General features: G+C 43.4%; 1 protein-coding gene across 11 annotated transcripts in view; it reads left to right on the forward strand.

Moving 5' to 3' along the window:
- Ctps2 (cytidine 5'-triphosphate synthase 2) overlaps nucleotides 1-13,745 on the forward strand; it is a 133,274-nt gene that overhangs the window by 17,447 nt on the left and 102,082 nt on the right. For all 11 annotated transcript variants that reach the window (NR_033143.1, NM_001358398.1, XM_006528912.2 and 8 more), the window contains 5 exons: nucleotides 2,485-2,601; nucleotides 2,736-2,819; nucleotides 3,676-3,756; nucleotides 8,691-8,842; nucleotides 12,913-13,045. Coding sequence is in view for 10 of the 11 variants with exons in the window: in NM_001358398.1 (NP_001345327.1) it covers nucleotides 2,485-2,601; nucleotides 2,736-2,819; nucleotides 3,676-3,756; nucleotides 8,691-8,842; nucleotides 12,913-13,045 (567 nt within the window). In the remaining variant the exon portion in view is untranslated. The remainder of the gene's footprint in view (nucleotides 1-2,484; nucleotides 2,602-2,735; nucleotides 2,820-3,675; nucleotides 3,757-8,690; nucleotides 8,843-12,912; nucleotides 13,046-13,745) is intronic.

A 13,745-nucleotide genomic window follows, 5' to 3' on the forward strand; every position in this document is an offset into this window, starting at 1 on the left:
GCCCCTTGTGGGTACCATCTCTGGGCTGGTAGTCCTGGTTCTATAAGAGAGCAGGCTGAGCAAGCCAGGGGAAGCAAGCCAGTAAAGACTATCCCTCCATGGCCTCTGCATCAGCTCCTGCTTCCTGACCTGCTTGAGTTCCAGTCCTGACTTCCTTGGTGATGAACAGCAGTATGGAAGTGTAAGCTGAATAAACCCTTTCCTCCTCAACTTGCTTCTTGATCATGATGTTTTGAGCAGGAATAGAAACCCTGACTAAGACAGGAACTGAACCTGATCTTGGGTGAGTAAAGATCCTTCAGGGTTTTTAAGCCCCAAACTCACAAACATCTGTGCCAAGTTATTTCACCAATTAGGATTTAGGGATAGAGAATTTTCTTAGGAACATAGCTTTGTTGTACACTTATCCTGCTCCTGTTGGTTGGGGTAGTCAACTGTGGCAGGGCACTTGCCTTGCCTAAACTTGCCAACCAGGATGTCAGTTACCCACGTAGATGTCTCTTTTTGTTAGTAGGATGCCAGTTCCCAGGGAGGTCATGGGAACTTAAACTCCTACTTGACCATTACTCAAAATGGAAGTCTTATTCCAAATAGTTTCTTGGGTTGGTGCAGGTGTCTCTCTTATGTTGGGGCCCGGGGGGCAGCTTATAAAGGCAGATACCATAAAGTTTATACATAGATGCAGGAAGTGCTGTTGGCTGGTTGGCTCTGTCCAAGCTTATTGTGGGTACAATATACAAAGCAGTTCTACTGACTTCTATCATTATTGGTTTTCAAGGGCACAGAACATAACAGAATATGTAATCAATCTTGGCATTAGAAGTTTCCTAGTGGGGCTGGAGAGATGGCTCAGATGGTAAGAGCACTGACTGCTCTTCTGAAGGTCTTCAGTTCAAATCCCAGCAACCGCATGGTGGCTCACAACCATCTGCAGTGAAATCAGATGCCCTCTTCTGGGGTGTCTGAAGACAGCTACAGTGTACTTACATATAATAAATAAATAAGTCTTTTTAAAAAAGAAGTTTTCTAGTAACAGCAGAAACATATGAAAAAGTTACCTTATAGTGGCAGGCTAGCCAGGTAACAGTTACCTAGGCCTTAACATTTTCCCCAGGCCTTAACATAATATAGTCCTTAATATTTTACCTAGGTCCTAATACTCCCTCCCTTTTTTTTCTTTTGGTTTTTGGAGACAGAGTTTCTTTGTGTAGCCCTGGCTGTCCTGGAACTCTCTGTAGACCAGGCTGGCCTCAAACTCAGAAACCCACCTGCCTCTGCCTCCCGAGTGCTGGGATTAAAGGCGAAGGCCAACACTGTCTGGCTAATACTCTTCTTTTTTAATTTTTAAAATTTATTTTACTTTTTAAATGTGTGTGTGTGTGTGTGTTTCCTGTATGTATGTCTGTACCATGTCTATGTAGTGACTTCAGAAGCCAGAAGAGGGCAACCCCTGGGGCTGGTGTTACCATGCACTTGGGAACAGCCGTGTGTGCTGTGAGTTGAACCCAGGTCCTCTGGAAGGACAGCCAGTGCCTTTTATCTCTCCATCTCTTCAGCCTCTTTCTTTCCTCTTTTGAGACCGTCTCACTGTAACCCAAGGTGGCCTGGAACTCACAATGAAGTCCAGATGGCCTCAAACTCAAGGCAGTCCTGCCTCAGCTTCTTGTTGTCACCCTACTTTGGCCTTTCTTTTTCTATTTCTTTGGGGGTGGGGGGTAGGTTATATGTACTCCAGGCACTCTTGAACTTGGGATACTTCTACCTCAGTCTTCCCAGTGCTGGGATTAGAGAGTTCTCACCAGACCAGGCTGTTTTATTAATAGTTTTATTGAAGTTTAACTTAGTGTCATAAAATTTCATTCACTTTAAGTGCATAATTTAATGATTTTAAGCATTTATAGATTTCTGATCTTGTAAAAATATTAAATTTTAGTTCTTATCTTATCCTCAGTTTATTGAAATTATTTCTAATGCTGGGGATGGTGGTGCATACCTTTAATTACAGCACTCAGGGGGCAAAGGTAGGAAGATCTCTGAGTTTGAGGCCAGCCTGGTTTACAGAGCAAGGAGTTCCAGTACCGCCAGATTTACACATAGAAACCTTATCTCAAAAAAATCAAAACAAAACAAAATTATTTCTAAGCCACGTGAGGTGGCTCATGTTACATGTTCAAGGCCAGTTTGGGTTATGTAGCAATCCAGGCTACCCTGGGCTATGTGTGAAACTCACAAAGTAATTAATTACTTAATTTAGCTGCTTGTTGTGGTATATGCCTTTAATCCCAGCACTCCCGAGACAGAGGCAGTCAGATCTGTGTGACTTCAGAGACCATCCTGGTCTATATAGGGCGTTCCAGGTCAGCTAGGAAAAAATTATTTGACTTAAAAAAAAAAACAACAACAAAAACCAAGCAAATTTCATTAATTTGTGTGCTGTGGGAGATGTTTGGTCATTTGTGTCTTATTCTTGTTTTCCTCCCTTAGCTGGGAGGCACCATTGGAGACATTGAAGGAATGGCATTTGTGGAAGCATTCCGACAGTTCCAGTTTAAAGCCAAGAAAGAGAATTTCTATAATATTCATGTCAGCCTTGTGCCACAGGTGGGTTTTTTTTCCAGTACGTGGGTAGTAACTTTGATCGGTTTTCCTCTGATATGTTATGGGAGCGACATTTGAAATCCAAGAGCCATGAATTAGATGTCCACTGATACTAATGGGCACTCCTTTCTTTTTAGCCCAGTGCTACTGGAGAACAAAAAACCAAGCCCACGCAAAACAGTGTCCGTGCGCTGAGAGGGTTGGGCTTGTCTCCGGATCTGGTGAGTTAAACACAGTGGGGTAAGTTTGTCTTTAAGGGCCTCTATATCACCAGCTACATCACCCACTATCAATGGCTTATTTCCTTCTTTTGGTTTTGGTTCTGGGGATGGAGCCTAGAGCTTTGTACATACATAAGCATGGATTTTTGCTTTTGAGCTCTGCTCCTAGCACGTTAATCTTTAACTACACATCTGAGTTATTTGTCCCTCTCAAATGACAGTAAACTTTTTTTGTGTGTCTGGCAGCCAAGAAAAGATTATTTCTTTAGCCTTAATCCCAGGAATCAGGAGGCAGAGACGGGTGGGTGTCTGTGAGTTGGAGGCCAGCCAGGGCTATAGAGCTAGTTCCAGGACAGCCAGGGCTACACGGAAAAACCCTGTCTTGAGAAACCAAAACCAAAACCAAAAAAAACCCAACCAACCAAACAAGAAAGAATTTATGGACACAGTTACTCATTCACTAACGTGTAGTCTGAAGCTGTTTTGGCACAGACCTTAGCAGGACCCTCATTGCCTTACCTGGAAAGCTAAAATGTTTCCTGTGTGGCTCTCTAGTGAAAGTTTGCCAACTCCCGATCCACCTCTCCTTCTATTTAATGAAACAGCCCTTTAGAGCTTTAACTGTTCGCCGGAGACATTGTGATGGTTTGAACGATTTCTGGTAGGTTTTGATTGACACATGCTTATGCCTAGTGGTCAGACCAATTTCTCATGGTACAGAGGAATGCCCACAGTAAACAAGTGCATCCTTAGTCTAGTCTCTCGTAGGAAAATGATAATGTATAATGTCTTTCTAACAATGAATTTGATCAGGCCTGTTCCCATTTGCTAACCCATGCCTAACTGGCTTTCACAGATCGTCTGCCGTAGTTCAACCCCCATTGAGATGGCTGTGAAGGAGAAGATTTCTATGTTTTGTCACGTGAACCCTGAACAGGTTGGTGCTTGGTGCTCTTTAGATTAAAATACGCCCCCCTCTCTCTCTCTGTGTGTGTGTGTGTGTCTGAGAGGGCTTCTGCCGTGAATGTGCGGAGGTCAGAGGACAACTTTGTGGATAGAATCCATTCTCTCCTAGCTTTCTGTTGGTTCTAGAGATCAAAATCAGGTTGTGAGGATATGTGACAAGTGCTTTTACTCACTAAGCCACAGGGTCTCAGGTAGTCCAGGTTGACCTTGAATTCCTGATTCTTCTACATCCCATGTGCCACCGCTTGCAGCTCAGGGTGAGCTTTTTAGCACAATGAAACTTGTTGAGAAGAGAGCTCTGTGCTACCTCTGGCATTTTTTTTTCTTGTCCTGTGTTTTGCTGGAACACATACTGCTTTCATTCATTTCTCTTTTGTTACAGCTTAACACACCTTAAACCACACAAGCATGCTGGCATTCAAGCTATATTTTCTGATGGTATAAGTGGCCCAGCTGCTTTCATCGCTCCAGAAATTACCATAATGTAGGCTCCCGTTCTCTGTCCTGCAGGACTTCCAACCCTGGGTATTCTGACATTTACAGTTCTCTTTTCTTTCTAGCTCTTGTTCCCAAAAAGTCTAGGGTATGTATGTGAGGGCTGCAGCTGGCTCCAGTTTAGAGAGTGCTGTGACAGGATCTCAGGACCAGGGTGAGGCTTGCTAGAAACTCTTCATGTGAGCTCTGAGTTCTCTACAGTCTCACAGCTGCTTAATGGGGTATCTGTGCTTGGGTAATGGGCTGATAGAGAGCCCCCTGCTTCAGGCTTCTAAGCTTGAATTGTTTGAAAAGAAGGGATGTCTTGCCCTCTCCCCCTCTCTCTCTCTCTCTCTCTCCTTCCCTCCCTCCTACTCTTCCTCCCTCCTTCCTTTCTTCCCTTCTTCCCTCCTTCCCTCCCTCCCTCCCTCTCTCACTCTCTGTTCTCAGCCACTGTGTCTTGGCCCAGTGCTTTGCATGTGAATTAAGCAAATCCAGCCTTGTTTCCAGACTGGGAACTAAAGCATTTTACATTGGCTTGCTGAGAGCTCAGAGAAGGGAGATAGAATTCCAGCTGAGGCCACTGTAGAGCCTAAGGCCTGTACCAGCGCTCCAAGTCTCTTATTTTGAGGATTTCTCTCTGTTGTAAGTTATATGTATGTGTGTACAAGTGAGTACAGGTGTGGTTGTGGGTTGTGGATGTCAGATCTCCCGGAGTTGGAGTTACAGGTGGTTTTGAGCCATCTGATGTGGAACCGGATCTCAGCTCCTCTGTAACAGTTTATATACTGTTACCTGCTGAGCTGTCTCTTCAGCCCCAGTGAGCCAGTCTTGGTTTGCTTTTGCTTTTCTTTGAAACAAGGTTTCCTGTAGCTCAGGCTAGCCTCAAGCTCTCTATGTAACTGAGACTGACTTTGAACTCCTGACCCTCCTGCTGCTGCCTCCCATGGTGTGGGTCCCAGCTTTGTGGTGCCGAGTGAGTAAACAACTCCATGCTTTCTACTTGTGGAAGTTACCGGTGCATATAGATGCAGTGTTTTTTTTAAATGCATATGAATGCATGTTTGCATGCATGTGTGTACACCATATGCATGCCTGGTGCCCAGCCTGGCCAGAATAGGGTGTGAAATCTTCTGAGACCGAATCTTCTACAAATAGTTGTGAGCTTCCATTCAGGTCCTAGGAACCAAATTTGGGTTCTCTGGAAGAGCACCAGTTATTGAGCCTTTCTTTTTCTTTCTTTCTTTTCTTTTTTCTTTTTTTTTTAGACAAGGTCATTGTAGTATAGACCAGGGTGGCCTCAATCTCATGATTCTCCTGCCTCAGTCTCCTAACAGGCGACTGACAACATGCTTTGCCTGGGATTTAGGTAAGGTTTATTTTTTTATTTTTATTTTTTTGAGGATGGGTGTCACTGATTCTCTTGCCTCTACTTCACAAAAGTGCTGAGATTATAGAACTCTACCACCCTGTCTGCCACTTTTTGGGGGTGGGTGGGTGGTGCTGGTGTTGTTAGCTACCCCTTCCCCTGGGATTTAGCTTTGATTAGTAACTGGGATGGAGCCAAATATTGATGACACCTTGCAGCTCGGAACTGCTCTGGTACATACACAGTGATTACTGTAGTCTGAATAGCAATAGTCAAACCCATCAAGAACTCTTGGCTTCATAGCTGTGGGGTTGGGAAAAGCGGACCCAGAGTTGGCAGAACCTTTTTGGTGTTTATTTCGGACTTGGCAGATCCTTAAATGCCTACAAGTAACCTCTCTCATGCACTCGAGAGTTAGTAAGCCATTAGGTTAAGTGAAAAACACCCAGGGTTCACAGGTAGTCTTTGGCAGGTGTGATTAATTTCCCTCTGGTCAATGTGCCCTTGTAAATTTACCCAAGAGAAGGGACCAGGGAGCGAGGTGGCAGATAGCAGGTGAAAGCAACTCCTGCAGCAGGGACAGCAATCTCATACACACCTGGACAACACAAGGCTCATCTAAGCTCGGTGCTTTGGCCACCACACTGGGCAGTCACGTAAGCTATGTCAGTTCACTACTAAAAACATTTCATTTTGAGACAGAGTTTTATGTGTCCCTGGCTGGTCTCCACCTTGTTACCTAGAGGAGTGTGACCTTGAGTTTCTGATCTTTCTGCCTTAAGATCCTCCAAATGCTGGAATTTCACCCAGCTTTCAATTTTTTAAAAAATTACGTTTGTGCTCCAAAGTGTGTGTTGGGTGCACTTGTGCAATGGTGCCTGTGTCGAGGAGCCAACTCAGGTTACCAGGCTTGGTGCCAAGGTTTTTACCAAGAAGACACAAAAATACAAACACACACACAAACACACACATACACAAATACACAATCACACACATACACAAACACACATATACACAAACACACATATACACAAACACACACATACACAAACACACATATACACAAACACACACATACACAAACACACATATCCACAAACACACATATACACAAACACACACATACATACACAAACACACACACACATACACAAACACACATATACACAAACACACACATACATACACAAACACACACACACATACACAAACACACACACATGCACGAATGTCTTATGTAGCCAAGGCTGACATTGAGTTCTTGATCCTCTTGCCTCTGCTTTCCAAGTGATGGATTACGTGCTTGGACCACTACAGCTAGCATTAGACAGAGTTCTGACACTGACTCCCCAGAGTATCGAACTCCACAGACTTAAGGGCCCAATCCCTATCCTCATTTCAGATACCTGTCATAAGTTTCTGGTACCCTTGAGGCACTATCCTTGTTTGGACGTTTGCATAGTCTTCTCAAGTTTGATAGTTATTATATGACCCAGAGGACTCAGCCAAGTGCCCTGTGGGCAAGTCCTACTTTATTATAAGGGGTGCAAATGGTCTGGGAGGGTTCTAAGCCGGGGAGCTTTTGTTCTTATTGGCGCAGGGTGTCTTTTTCCTCATAGCTCAGTCTATCCAGTTAGTGGGAGGTTGCCCTGAGCCTTGCTTTCCAGCTTGCTTTCATATTTTTACATATATGTATGTTTGTGTGTGCGTGCCTCTGTGTGTGTGTGTGTATTGAGTATGCCACCGTATGTGTGTAGTCAGAGGTCCTCTCTTTCCGCCATGTGGATTCCAGGGATTGAAGTCAGGTTACCAGGCTTGGCGGCAAGTACCTTTAATTGCTGAGATAGTCCATTGGCTCCCCCTTTCTGGCTGTTTTAAAAGAGGGTCTGAGTAGGCTAGACTGGCCTATATAATGGATACTGGCCTTGATCCTTTTGCTTCTGCCTCCCAAATGCTGGGATTAGAAGTTTGTGCTACCCTGCTCTCTAGAGGTATTTAAAAAACCAGAACCAAACCCCAAATAAACCAAGCAGGATTTCATTAACCCTGGCTGCCCTTGAACCAGACTGGACCTACTTCTGCCTCCTGCACGCTGGGACTAAAAGTGTATGTCACCACACCTGGCTTCTCCAGGTGTTTATTTTATATATTGGCCTGTTTTGTTTGGATGTACAGGTGTGTACCGTGTGTGTGCCTGGTCCCTCCCAAGTGCTGGGATTAAAGGCGTGCACCACCACTGCCCAGCTACTTTCTCTTCTTTTATATGGTCTAGTATCCAAACCCAGAAGAGTGCCACCCAGTTTTAGGCTGGATCTTCCCATTTCAGTTAATGAAATTAAGAAATTCCAAGCCAGATCTGGTGGCACATGTCTCTAATCCCAGCACTCAGTAGGCAGAGGCAGGCGCATCTCTGTGAATTTGGGGTTAGCCCTTGTCTCCATACTGATTTCCAAGCCATTAAGGCTGTGTAGTGAGATCTCGTCTTAAAAAAAAAAATCCCTAATAGACATGCTCAAAGGCCAATTTGATCTAGACAGTTCTTAGCTGAGATTCAACCTAGGTGACTGTAGATTGTAGGTGGTAGAAAGCTGAAAGTTAAAACTGAACTAACTCTCTCTCTCTCTCTCTCTCTCTCTCTCTCCTCCCTCCCTCCCTCCCCCTTTCCCCAAACCATCCCTTGCTTTTTTCTAAAATTGTGCCTTGCTATACAACTGAGCCTGGTCTTGAATTTATTATGGTCTTCTTGCCTCAGCTTTCTATGAAGCTGGAATTAGGCCTGCATCCCAAAGTATAGCTTTTTTTCAGAATTTTAAATTAATTTAAAAAAATTATCTTTAATCTGTTTTTTTTTTTTACAGTCCAGTTGTTATCCCCATCCTGGTCTGCCCTATGACTGTTCCTCATCCCATCCCTCCCCCCCCCTCCAAAGAGGATGTCCCCACCACACTGCTCTACCCCACCAGGCCTCCCCATTGGTTTTCTTATTTCTGTATAAACAGTTTCTTGAGTTTTGTCTTATTCCAATGGTGTATTAAGGAAAATGTTTTATTATCATTGATCAGGTCATCTGTATCCATGATGTTTCTTCCATCTACCGAGTGCCTCTCCTTTTGGAGGAGCAAGGTGTGGTTAAATATTTTCAAGAGAGATTGGGCCTGCCCATCAATGATTGTTCAAGTAATTTGCTTTTCAAGTGGAAAGCCATGGCTGACAGGTACGTAAAAGGAATTCTGTAGGTAAAAAAAAAAAAAAAAAAAAAAAAATTTAACATAGGATTTCTAAAAAAATCGTTTCCTAATTCTTTCCAGACCCAGTTTTTATAAACAACAAATAGGATTGTGGTATTAAAGATGAACATACTACAGCTTCTGGTTTTATGTGGGTTTCAACTGAGTTTCTCATGCTTTTTTGGCAAGTGCTTTACTGACCTTGGCCTCTTTATGTAATCATTTATAATGCCTGGGTCTGGAGGTGGAAGTAAGACCTACTTTAAAGGACCACTTGTTTAGAACTTTGTATGCATATGTTTTGATGTAGATGTGTACCTGTTGTTAGAGTGTTTCTCTGTATTCTTTGAAGATTTCTGGAGCTGTTGACTTTTCTGTACTTAAACCCAAGTGAGTTAGAGGGATTTGGATTCTCAAAGGAATATTTTTAATTCTCGCAGTATTTTTATTTATATGTTGATTTTCTTTTTATTTGCTGAATATTTCCTCCACGTTTTTTCCAGTCTTGGGGCCAGAACTCAAGGTCTTGTACATGTTGGCAAGTACTCTGTTGCTAAGCCACATCCCTACCCTAATTCATAGTTGTAAATGTTTCAGAGTTGTTGTTTTATTTAAGATTTGGCTAATATTTCTTAAAGAAGATCCTTTAGATGGGAAGTTTTGGCTCTGCCATTACTATTTCAGTTGTCAGTGATCTATTGTTTGTTTTGGTTAGTTTGGGGATAGTCTTCTTATTTTTTTTAAAGATTTTTTTAAAAAGATTTATTTATTATTATTCATAAGTACACTGTAGCTGTCTTCAGATGCACCAAAGAGGGAGTCAGATCTCATTACTGATGGTTGTGAGCCACCATGTGGTTGCTGGGATTTGAACTAAGGACCTTCGGAAGAGCAGTCAGTGCTCTTACCCCGCTGAGCCATCTCACCAGCCCGGGGATCGTCTTCTGCTGCCCAGGCTGGCCTTGAACTCCTGCTTCTGCCTCCAGCGTGCTGGGATTCTCTAGACATCCACCACCATGCCCAGTACCCATTAAGTAGTTGGATGTTATAAAAGATCTTATTTTAAAATTATATTCATTTATTTTGTGCACATACACTTTGTGCACATCAATTAAAAGACAACCTTTAGGGAGTTGATGGTCTCTCCTTCCTCTAGATCCTTAATTGTATCAGCAAGGACAAGGTTATTTTAATAAAGTCTTGTTTGTTTGTTGTTTGTTTGTTTGTTTTTCCAGAAAGGGTTCTCTGTGTAACCCTGACTGTCGTGGAACTCACTGTAGACCAAGGTGGCCTTAACCTCACAGATCTGCTTGCCACTGTCTCCTGAGTGCTGGGATTAAAACTGTGTGCTGCTATACTCAGTTTGTATGGTTCTTGGTGATTTTTTTTTTTTAAAGTCAGAATCTCAGGGCCAGGCTGGCATCAAACTCAGAGAGAGATTCCTGCCTCTAAATGCTGGGATTATAGGCGAGAGCTTCCATGCCCAAAGAGGTTTGTTTTTTTTTTTTCTTCTCTTTGAGGACTGAACCCAGAACTTCAAGTAGACATCAAGCCTTAATGTATAAGCTACCTTTTCAGCCTGGTGGAGACCCATTCAGCTCACCACAGTCTTCAAAGTAAATCTGTATAATTTTGGCAGTATTGTTGGTCTATTGGTAACTGTAATGCATAATGGCCACCCCAGTCACTGTAGCCTGTAGAGTTATATAAGGAGCCTCATGATGGAGGCTCACAGCTACTCAGAGACCAGGAGGCCTTGTTGAACTGGGTATGTTCCTTTCCTGGGACCCCAGGATGATTGAGATACCACTTCCCACTTTGGGACCTGCCCGTGATGGGTTGGTCTATAAAGTAGGCTCTCCTTCCCATTCCCCAACAACTCACAGTAGTAGTAGAGCCTTGCCTCAGACATCTGGGATAGCTGTGTCCAGCATGTGAGGTGGACCTTTGGCTGATCCTGGAAGTGAAAGTTCACAGGGAAAGTTCACATGAAGGATGGGTTTAGGACATCAGCCAGTCAGCACAGCAGCTCCCACTCCGGTAGGGTGTGGCCTGTGTACTCATGTGTCCCCATCTGTTACCATGTGACTTCTGTCAAGGAGGTCTAGCCATGAATGAATAGAATGGGGAGCCTATAGTTGCCTTTAGTGTCCCTCCTTTTTGTGAGAAGAAGAGGTGAAGCCCAGCCAACACCTTATACAGAGGCAGCCGCAGTAGCTAGGTAGGTGGGCCACACCTTGGGACTGAATCTCTGCTTCTGATGGCATCTCTGCTATTTGGCTTGAGGTGTAATTTGCTCTCTGTTATCAGGAAGTTAATTCATGATCACTAGTATCATCATCATTAACGTTGGCAGCATCATAATTTTGTGGTACTGAGCATTGAACCCAGGGTATCATACATGCTAGGCAGTTTCTTTACCGCTTCTGGCCACACACAGTTGTGAGTTCTACAGAGCAAGATGAAACTAAGAGAGTTAAAGGTTTGAAAGCCTTCTCTCAGGTCCTTTATTTATTGACCTTCCCAGGAAGTCTTACCTTTCCCGTTATTTTTACTGACTTAGTTTTTTTTTTTTCCTTCCTCCACCCAGCCAAGTTTTGGTTATCGTGTTTTAAATTTATTTTATCTTTATTTATTTATTTTTTGAGGCAGTGCCTCACTGTGTAGCTCTGATTAGCTAGAACTCTCTGTGTTGATCAGAGAGGTGTCAAACTCGCAGTGATCCCTGCCTGCCTCTGCCTGCTGTGTTCTACCACATCTGGCTTATTTTTTTTTTTGAGGTGCAAGCTGATGTATCCCAGGCCATGCTTGAACTCACTGTGTAGCCAAGGATGATCTTGAAGTTCAGCTCATCCTGTCTTTACCTCCTGAGAGCTGGGATTGATGGTAGGGTATTGTTAGCAATGCCCATTTTTTACCTAGTGCTGAGTGTCAATCATCAAACCAAGGGATTCTAGCACTCAACCAACTGAACCACATCCTGGGATTCAAGGCTATTTTTGTGTATATCTATACAGTTTTGTATGGGCATGTGTGTATGTAACATGCACATGTATGTACATACATGAGGAGGTCCAAGGTTGACATCAGGTATCTTCTTCATGAGTTCTCATAATTGCCAAGTGTTTCATCCACTAAGTCCCATCCCCAAAGCTCTACAGTACTGTCCGCATACCTCAGATCTGATCACCACATTTCTCATGCTCTCTGAATAGATTTCCCAACAAAAGCAACCCTGAAAATTGTGTCTGTAGTTGTGACATGTGATTGAGTATCTTTTGTAGAATGGAATTTTCTCATTAAAGTGATCTAAATGGCTTGTAATATTTTAAATAATTCTTTTAACACTATTCTTTAGACATGTCACAAATAAGCAGACTTTGGTAGGGAATGTGACAATTTTAAATGTAGACAACTTTGAATGCATTTTCTTATACAGTGTCACCTTACAAACACACTGGCATGTTTCCTATTGACAAGTACATTGCATATTCTTACACAATGTCACTCTATAATCTAATGCATGAACAGCTCAGAGTTTATAAGATAGCTATCTTATATCTGAGATTTATATATCTGTACCTGTTTATTAGCCAACATTGAGGATTCTTGGGGTTTCTGATAAATTTTGTTTCTTAATTTGTATGCGGTCGTGTGCACACATTTGTTGCCACCAGTTACATATGGAGACAGAGGACAGTTGCTGGGAGTCTCTTGCTCCACCTCCTATCTCCTCATAGGAATGCTGGGGTTACAGATGTGTGTTACTGTGCCTGGATTTTTTTTTATGGTTTCTGGAGCTAAGAGCTCAGGTCCTCATCCTTATGTGTCAAGTGCTTCCCAAACTGAGCCATCTCCCCAGCTCTTCTTGTGCCTTTGAAGTCTGTGTGATGCCCAGACATTGGCATGGTGGAGGAGAGATTTGAGTCAAGTACACTGAGTGTCTTGTCTCTGCCTAAGGTTCTGAAAAGTACCTTGGAATAAGAGCAGTGGCCACGTTGTTGCTTGTGATGTGTCATAGTGTACATATGGACTTTGAATTTGTTTTCCCTCTCAGGTATGAGAGATTGCAGAAAATATGTTCCATAGCCCTGGTTGGTAAATACACCAAACTCAGGGACTGCTACGCCTCTGTGTTCAAAGCACTGGAACACTCAGCCTTGGCCATCAACCACAAGTTGAACCTGATGGTGAGTCCCAGCCTGCTCTTCCAGCTCTCTCATTAATTTGTTTTTAGTTCTGTGTATGTGTCTCTGTGTGGGTGTATACATGTGAATTCAAGTGCACATGGGATGCCAGAGGCATTGGATCTTCCTGGAGCTGGAGATACAGGTGGGTGTGAGCCACTCGACACGAGTGCTAGGAACCCAGCAGTAGGTGCTCTTGACTGCTGAACCATCTCTCCAGCCCTCTTCTAGATAGTTCTGTCACTCCAGTGTTTTGTATTCTGAAGATTCAGGTTGGGCTGGGTTGTGGCTCAGTGCTGGACTGCTTACTTAGCACGATCAAGACTCGGGGTTCCTTCCCTTGCACTGCAAAACAAACAACCAAACACAATTTACTCTTCTATTGCTCTGAAGAAACACCATGGCCAAGGCGACTCTGATTTTAATTGGTGGCTTGCTTACAGTTTCAGAGGGTTGGTTCATTATCATCATGGCTGGAGCATGGTGGTAGGCAGGCAGGCTTGGCACTGGAGAAGTAGCTGAGAGCTCACCTCCACAAGTTGCAGGCAGAGAGAGGAATATTTTGAGACCTCAAAACCCACCCCCTAGGACACACCTCCTTCAATAAGACAGCCCCTCCTAATCCTTCTCAAATAGTTCCCATTAACTAGGGATCTAGCATTCAACATATGCACCTGTGGGCACCATTCTCATTCAAAGCTCC

This window comes from Mus musculus, chromosome X, assembly GCF_000001635.26.
Source record: "Mus musculus strain C57BL/6J chromosome X, GRCm38.p6 C57BL/6J".
Taxonomy (NCBI): Eukaryota; Metazoa; Chordata; class Mammalia; order Rodentia; family Muridae; genus Mus; species Mus musculus.